At 53.0% G+C, this 22,723-nt stretch overlaps 1 protein-coding gene across 1 annotated transcript; it reads left to right on the top strand.

Annotated features, from left to right (window-relative positions):
• Nucleotides 1–799: 799 nt before the first annotated feature.
• LOC147647161 (uncharacterized) lies at nucleotides 800–14,578 on the top strand. Its single transcript, XM_086872512.1, has 5 exons — nucleotides 800–905; nucleotides 7,727–7,851; nucleotides 9,002–9,151; nucleotides 12,135–12,213; nucleotides 12,400–14,578. The coding sequence occupies exons 4-5, from the start codon at nucleotides 12,162–12,164 to the stop codon at nucleotides 13,404–13,406; spliced, it is 1,059 nt and encodes a 352-aa protein (XP_086728638.1). The 5' UTR covers nucleotides 800–905; nucleotides 7,727–7,851; nucleotides 9,002–9,151; nucleotides 12,135–12,161; the 3' UTR covers nucleotides 13,407–14,578.
• Nucleotides 14,579–22,723: the final 8,145 nt, after the last annotated feature.

Below are 22,723 nucleotides of genomic sequence, written 5' to 3'. Positions count from 1 at the left end.
GGACTTGAGAGGGAAGACACCCCTAGACAGTTGAGCTTAAGACAGAGTCTCTGGGTGATCCTGGCGAGGATAGAGGCTCTGGTCCTGGTGACAGTGGATGATGACAGGCCTGTGTGATCCTCGACATTGACCACAGGGAGCAGCGGCGGCTTGCACCCCGAGCCCCCACCTCTAGGCCCAGTTCTCTCTAATAAAGGCTTGTTAATGGGAGCAGAAGGTCTCCTGGCCCTTTAATTCACCGCACCTGCAGTGCCAGGGTAGGAGGCACAGCTGGGAGGAGGGAGGGGTGGGGGGAAGCTGGTTTTAGGGGTATTAATTTACTTCTCACTAATCCTTCACTGAGTTTTTGGAATTTTCTGCCAGAAATCTCTCTCCTCCCCCACTCATCCACAGGGATTTGGGGCAGTTTTCTCCTTTTTGGGGGAAATACGAGCGATGCGCTGAGGCACCTAATTAGAGGTGGGAGAAGTGCGGCTCCAGGGCTTCCCGCTGAGCCGGAGCCACCGAACACCCAGGGCAGAGAAAGGTGGGCCGGGAGCTGCGGAGAACTTTGTTTGTGTTGGGAGCTCAATGGCGGCTCGGGCCGGGCTCGTTCCAGGCCTGTTCCTCATCTCCGCCCTTCCCCTCACACAGCCCGGGGCGGGCCCTGAGAGCGTGGGGCGGGGCTGTGCCGTGTGCAGAGCCCGCCGCTGGCTGCGATTGGCTGCTGCTGCCGTCACTCGTGGCTCTGGCGCGCGCTGATTGGGCAGATCGGGGACAAGCCCGGCCCCGCTGGCGCCCCCAGGGCGGCCGTGGGGCAGGCGAGCCGCCATTGCCGGAGCGTCTGTGCGGGCCCGGCAGCGGCGGCAGCGGCCGGAGCCCGGTGAGGCGGCGGCGGAGCTCGGAGGCGGCCCCAGCCATCGCAGGTGGGAGCCGCGCTCGGTTCTGCGGGGGCTCGGGGCTCGCTGCGGGCCCGGGAGGGGGCGGCGGGGGGCTGTGGCGGGTGGCTTGTGCCGTGGCCGGCCCGTGTTGGCCCTGGCGTGAGGGCGCTGCGGGAGCGGCTGCCCGCGGTCTCCTTCCCGCTGGGGCCTCGGCAGGAGCCGGTGCCGGAGCAGCGCTGGCTCGTCCCGGTTCGTGTCGGTAGCCCGGAGGTGGCTGCGCTGTGCCCGGGGCTGGGCGGGAAAATTCCCGGCGCCAGAGGTTTGTGTGGCCAAAGGAGCCCGAGGAGCGGTGTGAGAGTGACTTTATTGCTGCCCAAAGGGAGAGGCCGTGGGGCATTTGCCGTGCGCTCTCTCCAGCTGCTGGAGGACGCGGCCTCGTTTTTGTCCTGATTTTCCCGGCCGCGTGTCCCTGTCCCTTTCCCCACTGGCGGAGGTGCTTGGAAGGTTCAGACTTCCCCATCTGCCTCCTGCATGTCCCGGTTAATATGTACCCACCACTTTTGTATAACATCCGATATTGATGGCTCTGTTAAGTCTTTGTTCTTCTGGAAGTTCAGGAATTTAGCGGGACTTTGTCAGAGCAGCGGTCCTTGTCAATTGGTAACATTTTCTGAAAGTGATGCTTTCTCCCATTGCTTCCTTATGTGCAAGTCCGTGGCCCTATCTGCAAGCAGATTCACTCATTGGCTCTGTTTTTTCTTCCTGGGTGTTCTTTGATTTTGGGATTGCTCTCGGTGCCCTCATTCTCTGTCCTTTTGTAGCCGTTTGTGGCTCAGGAGGCCTGGCTGCCCCCTGCATCCCCTTGCTCAGCTGCTGAATGAGCTGCACTCAGCAAGGTGTGTGCATGGTGAAAAGATGAGAGTTGCTGTAGAACATAAGAGGAGAAACTGCATTCGTTTAACCCATGGTCTGCCAGGGAACCACAAAAAAGTTGCCCGTTCCCATCCTTACCACATTTGGACCGGTACATTACATTTTTCTTATACCCTTTGTTATCTGTTTCTCCACTTTTCCTCTGTGATCTGTTTGCCAACAGCAGTTTGAGTCATTTAACTTTCCACAAACTCTGCCTCCTTTTCCTGCTAAAAGATAATGTGACTCTATCCCATGGTGAAATGTGTTCCTCATCTGAGCAGATTGGTTGGGAAGAAAGTCAGGAACTGGAGCTGTCTGGTTGGGGATTATTTTGAGGACATCATATAATCTAATTATACCATGGAAATGATAAATTAGTTCTCTGGCTCCTGATATGAATTTGTTAGGGTTCCCATGGCCTGGCCCATGGTGTTACAGGATTTGTTCTGGTGGCTGTTCATATTTTCCCCATTTTTGGGTATTCCCTCCAGCCAGGGCTGCATCAATTTTTGGCTTTTCTCTAATTTAATCAGCACATACTTGGATTCCCAACTGATTTCCTTGAACTTGGGGTAGCAAAAAAACCCCAGTGCTCTAATTCACCCTAGATAACATAGAAAGTGAGAGCACAAGTTCAGGTGGGGACTGGGATGATTTCCGCCCATTTTTTATAGTGAAGTTTTCACAACTATCTCCATTTGCCATTTTCCTTTGCAGCTTAACCAATTTCTGCTGCAGAGTCAGATATCCTCACCATGGGCTCTGCCTTTAGCTGTGCAAATTCTGCCTGTGCCCCCAGGCAGAGCTTGGGCTGAGGGGCAGAGGAATTCAGCCCAATTCCTCCCCCGGCAGGAACACCCTGGTACATTGTCCAGGCTTTGCCCCAGAGGTGTTAATTTGCATTTCTAAAGCTCCTCTGCTGGCTGCCTGGAATGAAGCTTCTCTTCCAGGGCAGCCATGGGATGACTCACATGGAGGGCTCCCTCCCCCATCTGCTGTTTCTTTGTTGTTTTTTTTAAACAATTTTCTATTAACTGTTTACCTTTTAAAGGGTATCCTTTCAAACTCTTCTACTTTTCAAAACGCAGCTTAAAGGTGAACATGGAAAAACCCATACCATAATGTTGCCATCCCTAAGAGCCACGCACAAACATAAAAACAAAAATTAGAAAGAAATCAAGTATTTTCTTTTTCTTCTCTTCTGACTAAAAACTGATTCTCACACCCCTGGCCCAAACAGAACTGACAACAGAAAAGTAGAATTATTACGAAAAATTCTTCTAATGGTGTAATCCTTTCACTGAAACTGTGAAAAGTAAAAACTCTCCAAAATGTCATTAGAGAAATAAAGCATTACTTGATTCTGAACAGAATCATTTCAACCACACATAGTCTGCATGTGCAGAGAAAATCATTCCATGACATGGGAGTTTTACTAGATATTTCCTAAACTTAATACAGTCTGAACCCATAGAAATCCATTGGTTTAGTGTTCATTGTTTCCAAGTTGTGGAGTTCTTAGTGTTTGGTTTCCTGTTGCACCCGGATTTCTGTGTCTCTGATGTGAATTAGGTCTGCACTCCTGGATTTCCTGCTCAGCCTTTTCCAGACCAGGTGTCTCCAGCTGTGCCAGGGCAGTGTCTGGGGTAGATGTTGGTTGATGTTTGCTGCTGGGTATTGATGTTTTGTTGATGGTCGTTGTCTTTGTGGGAATCTTTTGGGCTATTCCCAGTCAACTGAGATGTTAAGCTCATCTCTGCTGAGTGGTGGAACATGCCTTTATAAAACCCTTGAAAATTCCTTTTCCCAAGGCAAATGCAAACCAAGCCTGACTGGAGAAATCAGATAAAAAATAATTTTACACTTGGTATATTTTCCAATACTCTAATCCCAGCCAGCCCAGAGTGTGAGTGTAATTGAGAGCCAGAGTGGAATTCTCCCGGTGCCTTCCCCAGCAGCTGTGGCGAGGGCAGGCACAGAAAGCCCTGAAGCTCCAGCAGTGCCAGCCAGGATTGTCCCGCAGGGGCTGGAGATGCCAAAGGAGGGTGCCCAGGCCGAGGATTTCAGCAGAGGATCTGTGGGCAGGCCCAGGGGCTTCCCCCGCTGGGGAGCCCTGGCTGCTGCTGCCTTGCCTTCAGTGCAGGCTCAGGGGCGGCTCCCATCCTCCTGCTGCAGCCGGGAAATCCAAATCTGCGGGGCTGCAGAGCCCTTGAGCCGAGGCTGAGGGGTCCCCCCGTGTTCAGCTGTGCTGGGGCTGTTTCTGTGCTCAGGGACACTTGGAATGGGCCGTGCCACTTGGCCACCAGAGCTGCTTCTTTCCTCTGCTTCGGCAGGACCCGATGTCCTGCTTGGGTGTGTCGCAGTAGAGATGGACAATGACACCTGTTTCTTCTTCCACCATAGCCAAAGCTTTATTGCACACAGCTTATATTTACATGGTTATCAGAAGGCACCGTGCTTAATTCCAGTTGGTTGGGAACTCAGTTCACTGGTTGGTAATGGTGAGTGTACACGTCAATCCAAACTTTTCTCTCTAACAATGTTTTCCTACTTTTTCTACTGATTCCCATGGGACAGATCCCTTGTTACTTCAGGTGCACTTGTTTTTCTCCCCAAGAATAGTTTGTTATGTTAACAAACTTTTCATTCTCAAAATGTTTTTGCCTGGGAACTTATCAGGCCAGCTGCTAGCTACACTAAGCCCAAGTAACAAGTCCTAAACCACAATTTTACAAGTCCTTTCTTTTGTAAGGTTTTACCTTTATGTGACAGGGTGTCACTGTCGCTGTCACTTTGACAGCAAAGTCCAAAGATGGGTGTGTCTCAAATCTCTCCCAGCCCGGGTCTGGATCTCTCTCAGTTCAATGCAGGCATGGGTTTCTCCCCAGCCCCCTCTCCAGGCTGTTCAAACAGGAGGCTGGGTTAAACCCTTCCCCTGTCCTCAATTCTAAATCCTCCTGTGCCACTGAACAAGTTTCATACTGCAGTCACCGAGCTCTGCTCATCCATTTAGGGGCTCTGTTGGGGTGCGTGGGAGAAGGTGAGGAGGGGTCCCTGGGGGTCTTGTCCCCCCCTGGGAGCGCCTGTGACTCCCCCATGTCCCCCCATGCTGGGCTCACCCCCTTTTGTCTCTGCCAGAGCTCCTGACCCAGCTCCTGCTGTGCCCTGGGAGGGGCTTTGGGGAGCCCCCCTGGGACCCCCTTGGATCCCCATTCCTGGGCCCTGGGACCCCCCCGCATCTCCTTCCCCAGCTCCGGGACCCCCTGCACCCCCTTCTCCTGCACCAACAGCGCCCTGCACCCCCTTTCCCGGGGATCCTCCCCTGCCAGCCCCTGGATCCCCCGGTTCCGTCAGCCCGGGGACCCCCGGAGCCCCATTCCCGGCCATCCCGGGGCACCGCACCCCCAGGCCTCCCTTTCCAGGGAAAGCCGAGCTGGGCACGGGGCTCTCCAGCCGCTCTGGCATTTCTGATCACCCAAAGGAGAGGGAGAGAGCAGCAGAGAGCGAGAGAAGGAGATTGGGAATCGGGGCTCGGGCTCCCAGCGCCCGCTCCTGCTCCGCCGGGGCTGGGGAGCCGCAGCCGCAGGAAAAATGGGATCCGCGGATGCCGGGGCTTCCCCCGCTTTGGGCCGAAGCCGGCGGGTTCCAGGCAGAGTTTGGGCGCAGGGCCCGGGAGTTCAGCCCAGTTTGTCCCGGGGGTCCCGCAGTGCGCGGCCGAGGAGGGTCCCGGGGGATCCCGGGAGGGGATCCAGGGGAATTCCCTGGAATTGCTCCGTCCCCTCCCCCCGCGCTCCCTCGGGCACTTTCGCTTCCGCCTTAGCCGCCCTGCGCCGCCGGGATCTGCCCGGCGACCGGTGACGTCACTGCAGCCTCGGGCTGCCACTGGCGGGCAGCAAAGAGCGGCGCCAATGGCGGGGCCAGCGGGGAGCTGCAGATGCTGCAGCAGCGGCACAGCCAGAGCGGGGCTGAGCGGGGGGAGCCGGGGCTGGGGGATCTGTGGGGCTGCGATGGCAACTGTGGCACCGCCATGGGGATCCCTGAGATCCAGGCTGAGGGATTAACAAATTCCCTGGCTCACAGCTGCAGGGAATGTCTCCGGAAATAGGTCAGATATGGGCGGGAGGTGCTGGAGTGTAAAGGTGGGGAGGGCAGAATTGCCATGGGAATATGGGAATGCAAATGTGGGATTTGGGAGGGCAAAATTTGGGAATGTGGCAATTCCCACGGAAATTCCATGGATGGATCTCAGACATCGCACTCCCACGGGATCTCCGTGAATGGATCCTGCTGCTGTCCCATTCCCATGGGAATTCTGTGGATGGATCTCACTGCCATTCCATTCCCATAGAATTCCATGGGCAGATCTTCCCATCCCGCAGCCATGGGAGCTCCAATCCGGTTCCCCTCCAAACCCATCCTGGGGATCACCCTGTTCTTTGCCCTTCCCACCCCCCACAAGACTCCTGGGGGTCCCCCCTGACCCACCCAGCGCCCCCAAACTCTTCCTGGTCCCTCTTCTTTCCCCCATAACGGGAATTCCTGGGAGTCCCCCCGTGTCCCCTCCCCCAGGACTTTCTGGGTCCCACCCGACCTGTCCGTGCACCCCCAGATTTCTTCCACAGCCCCCCTGTGATGGTGGAGGCTGGGGGCCGAGTGCTGGTGCCCCCCTGCCTGCAGCAGATCCAGCGCTGAGGGCAGTTCGGGGGGTCCCTCAGCATTTGGGGTCCCTGGGATTTGGGGTGACCCCCCGGGCCCCCCAGGATCTCCCTGAACACGCTGATGCTGCCCATGCACAGTGAGAAGGTTCAAACCCGGCATGGGGTCCCCAGCACTGCCACCCGCATTGCCCAGGTACCCCCAAACCTGCCGAGAACCCCCAAAGCCCCCGGGACACCCCAACCTCCCCGGGATCCCAAACATAGCCCTGGATGCTCCAAAAACTCCCCAAAACCACAAAACCCCATAGAGACATTGAGAAGGTTCATACCTGGCATGGGGTCCCCATCTCCATCACCAGCAGGTTCCCCAAAACAACCTTGAGATCCCAAATTCCACTCCCGGGATCACCCAAATTCCCCCATCGGGACCCCTGTAAACCCCCTGAGAACCCCCCAAAAATCACCGTGGCCCCAAAAACACCCAGAACTTCTGAAAAACCCCAGGAACCCCTCATGAAGGTTTATACCGAGCACGGGATCCCCATGGACACCATCGGCATCACCCAGGTGCCCCCAAACCCCTCCCGGGACCCCCAACCCCTCCCGGGCTCCACTGCCGGAACCAACGGGAGCGGTGTTGCCCTTTTAAGAGGAGTTACAGTGGGACCCGACAACACCGGGGGCCCTTAAAGCGGCCATGGTAGAGAGTACCCCCAAAATCCACCCTGGGGGGACAAAACATCCCCTACAGGGGCTTGGGGTGGGGACACCCCTAAAAATGTCACTTAAAGCCGTCATGATCCCCCCTCAAAAGGGGCTTGTGGGGCTGCGGCTGCACAAACACCCTAAAATGGGGAGGAAAAAACACCCCTGTAGTGGTGGGACCCCCCCCAAAATACCTGAAAAAGAGAAAAACTCCTCTTGAGAGGGGCCTGAAGACCCTGAAAGGCCCTGGAAGAGGGACAAGATCCCCTCCTGTGCTGGGGCCTCCCCGAGCCGGGAACTCTCCCGTTCCTGCACTCGGGGGAGCCCCGAACGACGGCGGCTCCTGGGCTGAGCCCCCCTCAGCCGGGGCTGCGGGGGGAACTGGGGGGGCTGGGACGGGGCTTGGGGCTCCTGGGGTGAACTGGGGGACCCTCAGTGCTCCCACCTCCCCCTGTTCCCCTGTCCCGCCTCGTTCCCATTGTTCCCCCAAACCTCCGCTGCCCCCAGCTCGGTTTGTGGGGGACCCAGCCCTTTCCCATCGTGTCCCGGCCCGGCCCCGCTCACCCGAGGGCTCCGAACCACGCACAGGGACAGAGGAGGGACAGAGGAGGAGCAGGAGGAGGAAGAGCTGGAGCAGGCAGAGGAGGCTCCACCTGCGCTCCCCGCTCTCTGCATCTGCAGCTCCTTCGGGACCATCGCCCCCCATCCCGCAGGTGCCCGGGGAGGGGGAGCTCGCCCCAAATCCCCCGGGGCTCCCTGGCTTTGGGGTTTTTGGGGGGGATGTTTGGGGATGGCAGGGCTCCAGAGCCGAGCCGCAGATGCCCCTCGGGGGCACCCCGGGGGTCCCCGGGAGGTGTTTTTGGGGGGTCCCGGTGGCGGTGGCGGCAGAGCCCCGGCAAAGGGGCCGGGGGGATGCGGGTCCGGCATGGCCGGGAAAGGGGTTCGGGGCTCCCGGTGCCGGCAGTGGCTGCTCCCAGCATTGCCCAGTTGCTCACCCCGTGTGGCTCCAGTTTCCTGTGCGCCCCACGATAAACCAAATCACTCCCAGTCATTCCCTATTAGAGTACAATTTGTCTCCATTTTATCCCATTTTTCCACATTTTTATCCAATTTTCCCCATTTTTATCCCATTTTTGCTCTATTTTCCTAATTTTTATCCTATTTTCATATAGTTTTCGTCATTTTTATCCTATTTTTTATTTTTCACCAACTTTTCCCTCATTTTTTTCCTTTCTCCTCCATTTCTGCCTTTTTTATCTCATTTTTCCTCAGTTTTCTCCATTTTTTCCTGATTTTTTTCCTATTTTTCCTCCATTATTCAATTATTTCCCCAGGTTTCCCTATTTTCCCCCCAATTTTTTCCCATTTTTTATCTATTTTTTTCCCCATTTCCCCATTTTATGCTATTTTGCTCTATTTTTCCCCAGTTTTTTTCCCATGTTCTCTCTTATTTTCCCTATTTTCTTCCATTTTTCTCCCATTTTTGCCTCATTTTTACCATTTTTGTTCCCATTTTTACCCCAGTTTTCCCCATTATTTTCCCCATTTTTATCCTGGTTTTATCTCATTTTTCCACAATTTTATCCCAATTTTCTTCCATTTCTTTCTCCCATTTTTCCCTATTTTTATCCCATTTTTTCCCTATTATTTTCCCATTTTGGCTCCAATTTCCCCCATTTTTGCTCCATTTCCATCCTATTTTTCCCTATTTCCCCCTAATCTTCCCCATTTAATTATTTCAAAAAATTAATATTTTGGGGGAGAAAAATAGAAATTTTGGTGGGAAAAAAGGGTGCTTTGGGGGCAAAACTCGATGAATTTGTATCACAGCTTTCCCATGATTTTTCCATGATTTCTAGCTAGAAGGAGGAGTGGGATTCATCCGAACATTCTGGAAGCTGGAATAGGACCAGGCCATCAACCTTCCCAAAAATCTTGACCAGCTCATCTGCAATTCCACCTTTCCCCACTCCCCGGATTCCCAGGTCTGGAAATTCTTCTACAACCTCCCAGGTAGGCAATTCCCAAAATTCCATGGAAAAATGGGATAGGGGGAATTTCATCCTGTTTTTTTCCTTATTTCCCCCAATATTTTTCTCTCTTTTTTGTGTTTTCTTATTTTTTCCTGATTTTTCCCTCATTTTTTCCTGAATTTTTCCCAGTTTTTTCACCATTTTTTCCCTGATTTTTCCGTTTTTCCTGATTTTTTGCTCTTCTTTTCATAAAATTTTTTGTATTTTTCCCAACTTTTTCTCCAATTTTTCCATAATTTTTCTAGTTTTTCCCATTTTTTTCCTGATTTTTTCTCCTGTATTCCCCATTTTCTTTTCCTGATTTTCCCACAATTTTTTAAATTTTTTTTTCTGATTTTTTTTTCCTGATTTTTTCCAGGTTTTATTCCCTTTTTCTTTTCCTGATTTTTTCCTCATTTTTCACAATTTTTTCCAAATATTTTCCAAATCTTTTTTCCTGATTTTTCCCTCTGATTTGTCCCAATATTTCCCCTTTTTTTCCTAATTTTTCCTGTTTTTTTCCTGTTTGTTTCCTTGATATTTCCTGGTTTTTTCCCAATTTTTTTCCCATTTTTCCAAAGTTTTTTTCCTCACTTTCTTTTTTTCATTTTTCCTTTATTTTTTTCCTTGATTTATCCCATTTTTTTCCCAGTCTTCTTCCTCTTTCTTTTTCTCATTTTTCCCTGTTTTTTCCCAATTTTTCCTAAATTTTTTTCTTGATTTTCCCTCATTTTTTCTGACTTTTCCCTCTTCGCAATTTATTCCTGGTTGTTCCCCATTTTTTTTCACAATTTGTCCCTGATTTTTCCCTGTATTTCCTATTTTTTTTACTGATTTTTCCTGATTTTTTTCCAGGTTTATTTCCTCTCTTTTCTTTATTTGACCCAATTTTTTTCAATATTTTTCCTCATTTTCCCCTTTTTTTCCTGATTTTTCCTGATTTTTTTTCATAATATTTTCATTATTTTTTTATTTTCCTGATTTTTTTTCCAATTTTTCCCCTTTTTTTTTCCAAACTTTTCCTTGATTTTTGTGTTTCTTCCTGTTTTAATCCCATTTTTTTCCAGATTTTTCCCTTATCCTTTCCCTAATTTTTCCGGTTTTCCTCAATTCTTCCCTGATTTTTTTTCATTATTTTTTTTCTGATTTTTCCTGATTTTTTTATCCTTTTCCGGTTTGTTTCCCTGATTTTCCCGTGATTTTCCTTTTTTTCCACATTTTTTCTCTGATTTTTTCCCAATTATTTCCCAGATTTTTTTGCAATTTTTTCTCTCAACTATTTTTGGTTTTTCCTTCATTTTTCCAATATTTTTCCTAATTTTTTCCTGATTTTTCCCAGGGTCTTTTCGGCTTTTTTTTCCTGATATTTTCCCTGATTTCTCACAATTTTACACAATTTTTTTCATGTATTTCCCATTTTTTCCTGATTCTTCTCTTTTCCTTTCCCAATTCGTTTCTAGCTTTTTCCCAATTTCTTCTCAAATTTTCCTAGTTTTTACCTGATTTTTCCTGGGATTTTTCCTATTTCATTCCAGATTTTATTCCTCTTTCTTTTCTGGTTGTTTCCCAATTTTTCCAAGTTCTTTCCCAGTTTTTTTTTCTGATTTCCCCAATATTCTTTCCAATTTTCCCTGGTTTTTCATGATTTTCCTTCTTTTCCTCTTTTTTCCTGATTTTTTCCCCATTTTTTCTGATTTTTCCCAGATTTTTTTCCATTTTCTTTTTCTGACTTTTTTCCCCATTTTTTTCCCATCTTTTCCTTGAGTTTTCTCTTTTTTTCCCCCCAAATTTTTCCTGGTTTTTCCCAAATTTTTTCAAATTTTCCCATTTTTCCCAAATTTTTTCCCAATTTTTTCCTGATTTTTTCCCTGATGTTTATGAATTTCACCCTGATATTTTTCTGGTTTTTTCCCTGATTTTTCCCTTACATTTTCCTTGAATTTATCCTTGTTTTTTTCACATTTTTTTCCCAATTTTCCAGCTTCTTGCACACTCCCAGTATGATCCCAGGAACTCCCAGTCTGATCCCAGTCACTCCCAGTCTAATCCCAGTCACTCCCAGTATGAGGCCAGTGGCCCCCAGTTGCTCCCTGGCAGTGCCAGTGTGACCCCAGTAGCCTCCAGTGTGATCCCTGGGACTCCCTGTCTCTCCCAGTATATCCCAGTCAGCCCCAGCACGCTCCCAGTCATTCCCAGCTCCTCCCAGTTGCTCTCGGCATGATCCCAGTTGTTCCCAGCCACTCCCAGTCAATCCCAGTATGATTCCAGTCACCCTCAGTGGCATCCCAGTCTCAGCCATCATGGACCCAGCTGTTCCCACTGTGATCCCAGTATGATCCCAGTTGAGTGTGATCCCAGAATAGTTGTAATTCTTCCCAGTTCCTACCAGTATGATCCCAGTTGTCCCTGGAATAGTCCCAGTCCATCTCAGCATGGTCCCACTCACTCCCCGTTTCTCCCACTGTGGTTCCAGCTGTTCCCAGTGTGGTCACAGACACTCCCAGTATATCCCAGTTGCCCTCTGCGTGCTTGTGCTCATTCCCAGTCATTCCCAGTTGCCCCAGTAAGGTTCCAGTTACCCCAGTCCAAACGAGTCCCTGCCAGTGCTGCCACTCCTGGGATCCCCCAGCCCTCTCTGTGTTCCCCCCTCCCACATCTCCCCAGAGGAGCCCCAAGGGCTGGCAGTCCCCAGCCAGGGTCCCCAGCCAGCCCCAGGTTGGATCTGCAACCCCCAATTTTCCCAGTTTCCCTCTCCTTTTCCCCGGGCCGGGTTCCCCCCGTCCCCAGCAGGTGGGAGCAGCGGAGAGCCCCTGAACACCAAAGGGGACAGACCAGAGATGGGGAACTCTTGGGAGGCATTTTCAGGGCTGAATCTTGATGTTTTGGAGGTTTTTATGGATGGCTGGTGACTTCTAGAGATGAACTTGGGCAGGAGGAACACCCTAACCCAATGTGCTTGTGAATTGTATTTTTCCCCAAACCAGGATTTCCCGTTCCCAAACTTTGGCTGGATGGAGAAGGAGGCTACGAGGAAGAGGAAGATGCCCCAGGACACCCAGGCAGGTGAGGAGGAAGTCAGTGCCCCTTTCCCCCTCTCTCCTGCTCCATCTCCCAGCCCAGCCTGGCCCCCGGCTGCAGGACAACCCTGCTGCCGACGCCGTCCTACCGGGGACGCACTGGGGGGATCTCCTTCCCCTTCCCTCTGGCACGGAGGCAAATCCCATCCTCTCCTTGTCCTTGCTCCCCCAGACAAGGAGCTGAGGATGGAGACCAGGGAGGACAAATCCCCACAGGAGAAGCTCATGGAAGAGGCCGTTTTGAGCAGCTCCACAGTGCAGGAATCCAACAGGGAGGAAAATCCCCAGAGATCCCGCAGGAGGAGGGGCTCCAAACCCATCCCAGGGTGCTCTGAGGAGGAAAGACCCACCCTGTGCCGGGAAGGCGGCCGGAGATCCAGCCAGGGCTCTGAGCTGGTGGTCCATGAGCAGCTTCAGGATGGGGAGAAGCCCTACAAGTGCTTGGAGTGTGGGAAGAGCTTCAGCCAGAGGAAAACCCTCGTCCGCCACCAGATGATCCACACCGGGGAATGGGCCTACAAGTGTGGGCAATGTGGGAAGGGCTTCAGCTGCAGTTCCGAACTCATCATCCACCAGCGCATCCACACTGGGGAGAGGCCCTACGAGTGTCCCCAGTGTGGGAAGAGGTTTCAGACCAGCTCCACTCTCCTCAGGCACCAGCGGATTCACACGGATGAGAGGCCCTTCCGCTGCCCTGACTGTGGGGAGGGCTTCAAGCACAACTCCCACCTCATCAACCACCAGCGCATCCACACTGGGGAGAGGCCCTATGAGTGTGGGGAATGTGGGAAGAGCTTCAGCCAGAGCTCCAGCCTGATCTGCCACCAGAAGATCCACACCAGGGAACAGCCTTATGAGTGCGGGGAATGTGGGATGACCTTCAGCCGGAGGTCCCAGCTGACCATCCACCAGATGATCCACACTGGGGAGCGGCCCTATGAGTGTCTCCAGTGTGGGAAGAGGTTTCACAGTAGTTCCAATCTCCTCTTGCACCAGCGGAGTCACACGGATGAGAGGCCCTTCCGCTGCCCTGACTGCAGGAAGGGCTTCAAGCACAACTCCCACCTCATCAGGCACCGGCGCATCCACACTGGGGAGAGGCCCTACGAGTGTCCCCAGTGTGGGAAGAGCTTCACCCAGAGCTCTCACTTGACCCAGCACCAACAGAGGCACCGGTAAGGGAAGCCCTTTGAGTGCCCCAAGTGCAGGAAGAGATTTGTGCACTGCCCCAGCTCCATCCCCCATCAGAGGACCCACGTTGGGCAGAGCTCTGATGACCCACGTTCCCAGTGATCTGTGTTGGCAACACACTGGGCTGGTGGTCATTCTGGTTTGGTTCTATCTTTTGATTCATCTTCATCTCTTTAAAACAGACAAAATTGGAATAAAAGTCTACAAATTCATCAAAGGCATCTACAACCTCACACTTACTAATGCTTCAAGGGAATCTGGGAGATACTTGGGAGTATTCAGGGGTTGTGGGGTTATTTGGTGGAGTTGTCTCCATTTCTTGGCACTCAAGGAGACGAGACGGTTCGATCTGTCACCTCAAAACCGCTCAGTCCCACTGAAATCTACTCAATCCCACCCAAAATGACTGGATTCCGCAGCCCCTCAGGGTGCGTTGCCTTAAATTTTAGCTTTCATATCTTTCATGTTCTGCACTGCCTAGGTTTGTAGTTTTGAACTTCACATTAGGTGTCACTGAGCTCTCTTCACAGAGTAGGTAGTGTAGGTTTTCCAAGCAAGGCAAACACCCCAATTCAGGAGCCAGCACCGTGGCCTCCCCCCATGGCCACCCTGGCCAATCTACCCACAAGACATCAATGTGATGGATGGCAAAGCAATGGCGTTTATTGCAGGAGAATTTGACCTTTTATAACCTAGGGTCATTGTGTTACTCCCATCTGCTTACGTTACACTTGAGTGCTATTTGCTAATTACAGAAGGTTTTACTATCCTAACAGAGAGGGGTTTTTGCTAACTTTCCGTTACATCCCGAAATCTTCAGATCGCCAGGCCTTAAACTACAACAGGTAGACAAAACAATTCCTTTTCTAGCTTGATACCAAGGACAGTCGTTACAAGTTCCAAGCCCAAAAGCATAAACAAGGGTGGACTGAAGAGAGAAAACAGGAAGGATGGGACTTCATCATCTGAAGCTGTAACTGGACAATGAACCCAAATATGCAGATGGACCTAAACTAAAAATGTGAGACCTTGTGATCAGTTGTTCATTTTTGTGACCATTTTTGGTCCATCCTGGGTGTAGCCCTGGCTACAAGTACATACAGGTTATGGTACTGCCCAAGGTGTATCCTTTAAGGCCTTTTAAGAAACTTTATTCTTAACTCTGTCCAGCCTCTGTTCTAGGTCAGCCTTCTGAAGGCATCAGGTGGAATGGGGTTGGAAGGGGATTGGGTGAAGTGGGATGCAGATCAGGAGGGGTGAGATGGGCATTGGGTGGGGCAGGATCAATGTGATGGAGTTTGGGAGGTGTGAAATGGGGGAAATAGGACTTGGGAAGGGGATCTTGATGTCCAGCAGGGATGGGATGGGTTGGGGTTGGGATTGGGGAGGTGGGGTGGGGTCTGGAATGAGACAGACAAAGTTTGGGGATGATGAAGGGAGGGGAAACCCGTTAGTGAGTTTTGGATATTTGGATATTCCCAACGAGATTTTAAGGTATCTCACATTTCTAAGGAGGTTTTGGGGCACTCCCCAGCTCTTGGGGTGTTCCTGAGAGCAGCTCCATGGAGCCCCATTGCCAGGGCTGGTTGCCATGGGCACGAGCTCAGAGCTGTAGCCAGAGTGCGTTGCCTCAGCGCTGGAGAGCAGAGAAATGATGAATGGCCCCAGACATCTCCAGGGTGTGTTTGGGGGCAGAGCAAGTTCTGCCTGTGTGGGGCGGTCACTGCCCCAGCCCAGCCACTGCAGCCTCTGCTCCAGCCCCAAAGTGGCTGCCAAGCCCCTGGCACCCCAAAAACCCCAGCTGGGAGAGGGAGCAGAGCAGGTGAGGCTGTGACATGGTTGTGACACTGACATGTGCCACGGCCCTGGAGCTCACAGCAGCTGCGATGGCGCTGGATCCAAGGCTGATTGTGGATCTTTCTCCCTCTCTTTTCTCCTGACTTTCAGTTTTCAAAATCTGGATAGCTTGAAGATGGATGGGTTGGACGAGTTGGCTCAGTCAGTGCTTGTTGCAGTGTGTTTATTTTGTTCTGATTATTAAGTGAATGGTTTGTTCCTGTTGTTATCCCCCTATGATTGTGTAATGGTTTTGCCCTCCTGTCAGTTTTTGTAAACCCCTCCCCTTTTTCCTGAACCTTCCTTGTCCATCACCTTTAGCCTGCCCCTGGTCCCTGTCATTCAATGTAAACCCAACCCTTTGTTCCAGCAGGTTCCCTGGCTTTCATCCCCTACTCGAAGCCCCATTGGCTTTGCGACTGCCGCCCCTCCCAAATGTTACCCCTATTGGCCTGGACCCACCCGGAGCTCCTCCCGGAGCCCAGCGGACTCCAGCTCAGCGGGGGCCGGCAGCAGGGCACGGCTTAGGCTCGGCAAGGTGTGAGCAGCCGTGGTCCGGCCCAGCCTCAGCCGGGGTCCCGCAGCCTCCCGTCCCCACCCGGTCACTGCCGGGGCCAGCCCGGCCCCGCCAGGCCGAGCCTGTGCGATTCAGCCCTTCTGGGACACAGGGCCAGAAAGACTTCAGCCCTGAAGCAGCAGGCTTTGAGTTCAAGCCTTGGGAAGCACTTGCCAAAGGCTTGATGGCAATTCATACATTCATCAAGTCACCCCACTGAAAGTTATGTTTCTAGAATCTTCCTGTATCTCTCCCCCGATTGTTTGCAATTCGTGGCAGTATTTTGCATCTTTCTAACCCCAGTCTGTGTCTGGACCCATGCCCTCAGACTGCGCCCTCACACCTCCCCTAGATATTGTTGTGTCTGCCCCTAGGCCTGGTCTTTGCACTTTGCTCCTGTGCTGCGCAGGCTTTATGGGCCTCATCCCTACTTGATTTTCCTATTCCAGTTGGTTTTGGGGACTCCAGCGAACCCGCTCCTTTAATTTCCTCCTCGGTTGCCTGGGTGTCAGGGGACCCTGAAGCTTTAAGGATTGTTGTGGCCACTGTCAGCACGACTGCAAGGGCCGCAGTGCAGCGGGGCCCGGCCCGACCGGCAGCCGGGTACCTCCTCAAAGGTGGAAGCAAGAGAGAGATTTCCCGGGCTTGCCTGTCTGCAAAATGTCAGTCTCACTGAGGTGGATCCAGCTTTTTAAATGCTTTAATAGGTAGTCAGTTCCCACAGCTAGCCAGCTCTTGGATTTTGCTTGGCACAGGGGCAGCTCTCGCTTAGCAGCTCCTCTCAGTAAAATCATTTCCATGGGGGGCTTCTTCCCTGCTCACCAAATAGCAATTCATGCAAAAGCAGCACAAACTGTTCTTCCTGTCCTCCTATCTTTGCTAGAGAGTGCCTTTCAAAGGGATAATAATTGGGAGTGGGGGGGTTTACATTTTCCATTGCAAAGGAGCCTCCTGCCTCCCTTAGCAGGCCCCTGTCTTTCAAACGAAGACACACACGGTCTCCTTTTGCACCTTCACTTGGCCCCAGCCACTCCTGATCATTTGAAGGAGCGGCTCAGAAGAAGGGGCTGCAATCCCCCAAGGCCTGGGCTGCTACAGGCTGCTCCCGGTGCCTTGGGCTGTTGAAGGGGTGCCGGGGTGGCCTTTGTGACACAGGCACGGGGTGCCGGGGTGGCCTTTGTGACACAGGCACGGGGTGGCGGGGTGGCCTTTGTGACACAGGCACGGTGCGTCAGGGGCCGTGGTGACGCGGGACCTTGCGGTGCCCAAAGTCCATTGTGACATGGCAGAGCCCCGCCCCGGCTGGGGGGTATATAAAGGGCTTGTGGGGCCTGGGTCAGTCCCAGGACAGTGGCTGTGTCCAGGTACCTGTGTGCGCCATAGGACTGCAGGCACGGAGGAGGAGAAGGCGAAGCCCAAGTCCCAGCCCCACAGGCCCTGGCCCGGCTCACAGAGAGCTCAGGCCTTGAGGGAGCAGCAGGAGGAGGCTGAGAGGGCAAGCAGAGGGAGGAGAGGAGCCGTGGAGTCCTGCGCTGAGGAAGAGACAGAGCTCTGCCGAGGAGAAATGAACAAGTTCCAGCAAGGGACTCCAGGGGAAGCCTGCACTGAGCCACAGCTGTCCCCAGGAGAAGCCCAGAGCTGCCAGGAGCTCTCTGAGTGGGATGAAGGCCTTGAGCAAGAGCTGGTCCAAGCATGGTTGAGCTACTGGCATTTCTGGGACTGGGATGAGGGCAGGGAGCAAGAGCCCTCCCCAGTTGTCTCCGAGTGGGGCGAGTGCAGGGAGCAGGAGCCGTGGCAGGCGGACAGCGATCACTGTCAGGAATTCTCAGATTGGGAAGAATCTCCTGAGCAGCGGCTGTCCCCAGGAGAAGGCACGAGCCGCCGGGCACTCTTGGACTGGGAAGCTTGCCGCAAGCAAGAGCTGTGCCAGGATGGCCAGGAGGTGACTGGAGGCAAAGCAAAGAGAAAATCCTCCAGGTCCAGCTGGGATGATGACAGTGATGGAGAGCTGGCTCAGGACAGCAGGGAATACTGCGACATCCTGTGCAGCCAGCTCAAGGCCTGGCAGCGGGAGGACGATGACTGGGATGAGGTGAGCGTCCTGGAGCTGCACGAGGAAGGAGAAGAGGCCAGGCAGCAGAGACTGGCAGATTTAGCCCGAGAGGGAATCCTGCTGCCTGTCCCTCGAGAAGCTTGGGTGGAGTGCCAGGAGCCCGAGCTGTGCCCACAAGAGCAACTCTGTGCCGGGCCTGGCCCTCTGGCAGCCCAAGCCACGGTGGAAGATGTCTCTTCTCCTGGGCAGCCGCTTCCCCACAGGAAAGGCCGCTCGCTCTTGAGGCGGGCGCTATGGGCACTGCAGGCACTGCGGGCTCTGCAGGGACTGCAGGGGCTGTTCCGCTGCCCCTGCCTGGCGGCACAGCCACAGGATCAGCGCCCGCTGCCAGCAGCGCCGGGTTGCAGATGGCGGCTGCCCCGCGGCCTGCCCGGCGCCCCGAGGGAACCGCACGGGCTGCCCCGGCCTGCGCTGGCCCTGCGGGCCAAGTCGGCCCCGGCCGCTCTGCGGCACCCCCGGGGCAGCTCCCCGAGGGCACATGGCAGCCCAAAGCGGCACCCAAAGGGGGACCCTGGCTGCCGGGGCTCAGCGCCGCATCCCGGCCCATCGTCCGGCCGGGAAGGCACCTGGAAAGTCATCGGCTCCCAGCGGCAGCCTGGCACCGCCAGCGGCACCCCTGCACCGGGTCCCCGAGGGCCACAGCCACACGGCTCTTGGCCCTTTGCAGGGACACTGGCTCCAGCTCCTCCCTGCTGGACTCCAAGGCCATTTCCTCTCCTCCGGAAAGGACTCCATGCTGATCCTGGGGCACTTTGGCCATGAGGAATGGACACAGACAGGAGGTGTTGCTCCCAGGACACGACGGCGGCCTGCTGGACTGCAACACACACAATTCTAACAAAAGAAAAGAAAGTTGTGTTTAGGAAGTAGTAGTAGGAAAGAAAAAAAACCCAACCCCCCCCCACTAAAACCTGCAGAAGACCCTCCAGAAACCAAGAAATGATAAAGAATTAGAATAGGAATATTACGAAGAAGAGGTAGAAGCTGAAGTAGATGAAGACGTAGTAGTACTTAAAACATGGAAAATTGAGAATAAGAATAAAATGTTGGAGTCTGGAATACAGAGTGTGTGCCCTTGTTTCTGATACTTAGTTATAAGATCCAGGTATAAGTTCCCCCAGGCAGGGCAGGTCCCTGGGTGCTGCCCCTGGCCCAGATAGTTTTCAGATGGGAAAAACTATCAGAGGTAAGGTTTTAAAAGACAAAATGTCTTCCCTGCTGACAGCACCGTAAGGAATAGCTGCAGGGCAGAGTTTTAAAAACAGAGGCTGTCTTGACCTCTCTACAGCCTTGCATGGTGCTCAGCATGATAGATCAGGGGAAAAAATATTATAGTGGTGGGGCAGCAGCCTCAGGGAGACAAAGAGTTACATTGTCCCACCCCAAACCCCTTGAGAAGGGCGGCCCAGGTGTTCTGATTGGGTTTGAGTCCCTGGGGGGTTCTCCCTTGCTGTGCTTCTACTGGTCCCTGACCCTGAACTCCACCCTCAAAGGTGGAAACCCTCGGGGGTTCTGTCCCTCAAAAACCCCTGATGTGCCTCTGTTCGGAGCTCTCTGTTCTGGACCTGACTTTGTTCCCATGCTGAATAAATGGTTTCGTGAACTGGGAGCCCGTCTCAGTTGGTGTTTGATGCTGGTCCCCAGAATCCTGCTGCTTCCCTGGACGAGATCCTGAGGTTACTGACTGCAACGTATGGTGAGAGATTGCGTGGCATCCAGTGAAGCAAGAGAACAGCAGGACCCGGCTCCATGGACACCTCGTAAGTCACCGGCTGATGGCTTGAGAGCCAGCGAGACCCCCGCCTAAGAAATGAGGACTCGAGAGTACCTGGCAGGAAGGCTGGGTTGGGAGTGCCTCGGGCATGGGGAATAAAAGGGCTTATGGAGGTGTGGGAGCTGAGACCAGACACTGGGACAAAAACCTTACATCACCCAACAAGTTGTATTATGGACGATATCAACATTATGAATGATTATATTAACATTATGGACGATTATGGACGGTATGGCTCTTCTGGTAGACTGTTTTTGCATTCTGTGAAGTTCCTTGTTGGGAAGGTAGAATTAGAAAGAAATTATAAATATGACTTTGTAGCCAGAAAGGCTAAGGAAGAAATACAAATGATAGCACGGTTTGAATAATTCAAAGAAACCAACCGGGCTGGTATGCCAGAACACATTCTTTCCTGCAATAAAACCAAGCTGAGACCCCTCATCCCAGCCTTATAAGGAAAGGTCTGAAGGACCCTGAGATAACTAAAAATATGCAAAAATAGTGATTTCTATAGGTTGTACACAAATGTTACTATATTAGTATACTTAGAAAGATTGGTTAGTTAAGGAATAGAATATTCAAAGGTATAGGTTATATAAGTAGTGGTATAGAAGAGCTCGGTCTCTTTTCACTCTCTTTTTTTGTCTCTTGCTTGCTCTTTTTTTTCCGTCTCTCTTGCCCTCTCTCTTGCCCTCTCTTGCCCTCTCTCTCTTTTTTTTTTCTCTTGCTTGCTCTTTTTTCTGGCTCTTGCTCCTTGCTCTCTCTCTCTTGCTCTCGCTCTCTCGCTCTCTCTTGCTCTCTCTCTCTACCTCTCTACCCCACGCCCTGAAATAAACTTCTAACACTTAACTCGATTATAGAGGTCTTTGCCGTGTCTCTGACCGTCCCCAGAAAGCGTCTCCTACAGATTGGCGAGCCAGCCAGGAGCAGATCGTTTTCTTCAGCTGTAAGAGACCCTCATGGACGGTAACTAACACTTATCTGTCGTGCCTGCTTTCCCAGTACCGTGAGCAAGGACCACGCTGCTTAGCAGCGAGTTGGGCCGAAGCTCTTTAAAGTTGCAAGGGGAGTTCCTGAGTCCAGAGACACTGAGGATCGGTGTCTTTTGGAGCTCTGGGAGGCTCAGCCCGGGAGTGGAGCACAGCGAGGTGCCTGGCACCGCTTGGTGCTGTGCTGGAAAGGGGTTCTGAGCTCGCTGCAGTGTTGCAAAGCAACAGCTAGAAGCGGAGCTTCGTGAAGGAACCCGAAAAGCAGCGTCTGGAGCCGCAGCAGGGGAGCCTGGCCAGTCCCCACGAGAAGCTGGGATTGGATACGCTGTTTTCTCTGGTACTGAGGTTAGTGCGCACAAGTTTTAATCATGGGACAATCTTACTCTATTCACGACAGAGACCTCTATAAGCGACTAAAACATTTATTACGCTCTGAGTCCAATAATTTACCGAAACAAGAGCTAAAAGATCTTTTAGAATGGACTCTACTTAACTTCCCCAATGCTGACCGTTCAGCTGTATTTACTAGAGATTTTTGGGACACGGTCGGTATTAAACTCTTTAATAATATCTCACACCGCGATATGACAGCCGCGCAGCTGGTACCAGCGTGTAGAGCTCTCGTAGAACTCTTTCATAATAAGCAACAACCATCAGTGGCTGTCGCGTCGGATCCGGTCCCTACTACGCGTTTGTCCCTGGCCACGGAGACCCGAAACGTGGCCAGGCCCGTTCCGGCCCCCCGAAACTCAGCGACTCCGGCATCCGCAGTTTCGCGCGTCCCTTCCCCCCCCCCCCCAGCCCCCGTGATTTCGCAATCTGTTCCGGTGACCCCATCCCCCTCGGCAGACCCTGCGGCCCCCGCCCCTGCTCCCCCTCCCCCTCCCGATACTGTTCCCGCCCCCAGTGTGGCAAGCGGCGAGCTCCCCGCTCCCTCAAGAAACCCCGTCTCCGCTGTCACAACCCCCGCGCTGCCCACCCCCGGCTCTGCCCTCGCGGTGCACCCCGCCCCTCCCGCTCCCGTCACCGGTGCGACCCCGCCCCTTGACTCCGCCCCTGCGCCTTCGCCCAGCGATGTCATCATGGCTCCTCCCCCCGTCGGTGCTGTCGCCTCAACTCCACCACCCCTCCTCCCCACCGGAGAATCTCCCGCTCCTCCCCCGCTGCACCCTGCGGCCGTCATCGCGGCTACCGCCTATATTCTATCTGCGCTACAAAATCACACTTCAGCCTCTTCCTTAACTCTTCCACTACCTCCTGTCACCGCGGAGTCAGCCCCGCCGGCAGCAGCGGGTCACACCCCGGCCCCTGAGCCGACACAGACCACTGCTGCCTCGATCTCGTTGTTTCATTTTTCTCCGCCTCTCGTTTTGCCGCGACCTGCAGACGTTCCAGCCTCCGCTGCCCGGTCCACCCCGACCCCCTCAGCTCCTTCTGCTGTTTCTCTCTGGCCACGCGGTCCCGAGCCGCAGCAGGTCCCGGTTCTGTCTGCCACGAGGGCCGCCACCACCGACCCTGGACCGGAACTTACACAAACGCAGTGTCAGCCACAGGTTTCCACACGGTCACAAAACACCGCGCTACTCCCGCCAGCGTCTGGTCCTGTGTATTCCCCCGATCCTCTACCAGACCCGGCTGTAATATCACCAAGAACTGCCGCTTCGCTGTCAGATGCCCCCGCGCATTATAACCACGAACAGCCGAAACCTGCTTCCCTGCCCTCGGCCGTGCCGCAGCTCCCAGAGGCTTATCCGCAAGTGCAGCATCCCGTTCTGCCCCCTGACCGTCCCCTATCGCAGCTACTGTCAGCCGACACTACAACTACAAGGCCGCCGCTACACCTGGCTACACAAAAGGTACAAAAGGAAGGGGGAATTTCTAACACAGTATCTGCATTAATAAATACAGGAGAGACAGTGAACTATTCTATGCATGCAACAGCTAATCCCCTGACTTTACCACTTCAAAGTGAGATTGTAAAATCCGAAGCTCCACTACACATAAATTCCCAAGAATGTTATGATGATAGCCAACTTA

Source organism: Cyanistes caeruleus, unplaced genomic scaffold (genome assembly GCF_971803275.1).
Source record: "Cyanistes caeruleus unplaced genomic scaffold, bCyaCae1.hap1.1 HAP1_SCAFFOLD_65, whole genome shotgun sequence".
NCBI classification, from domain to species: Eukaryota; Metazoa; Chordata; class Aves; order Passeriformes; family Paridae; genus Cyanistes; species Cyanistes caeruleus.
Note: the sequence above shows the minus strand (reverse complement) of the source record. Positions and strands in the feature narration are given on the sequence as shown.

Bases quoted from the DNA above. Each gene is read 5' to 3' on its own strand.
- LOC147647161 (XM_086872512.1), top strand. From the start codon at position 12,162: ATGGAGAAGGAGGCTACGAGGAAGAGGAAGATGCCCCAGGACACCCAG. The intron at 12,214-12,399 runs GTGAGGAGGAAG...TTGCTCCCCCAG, and splicing joins GCCCCAGGACACCCAGGCAG to ACAAGGAGCTGAGGATGGAG.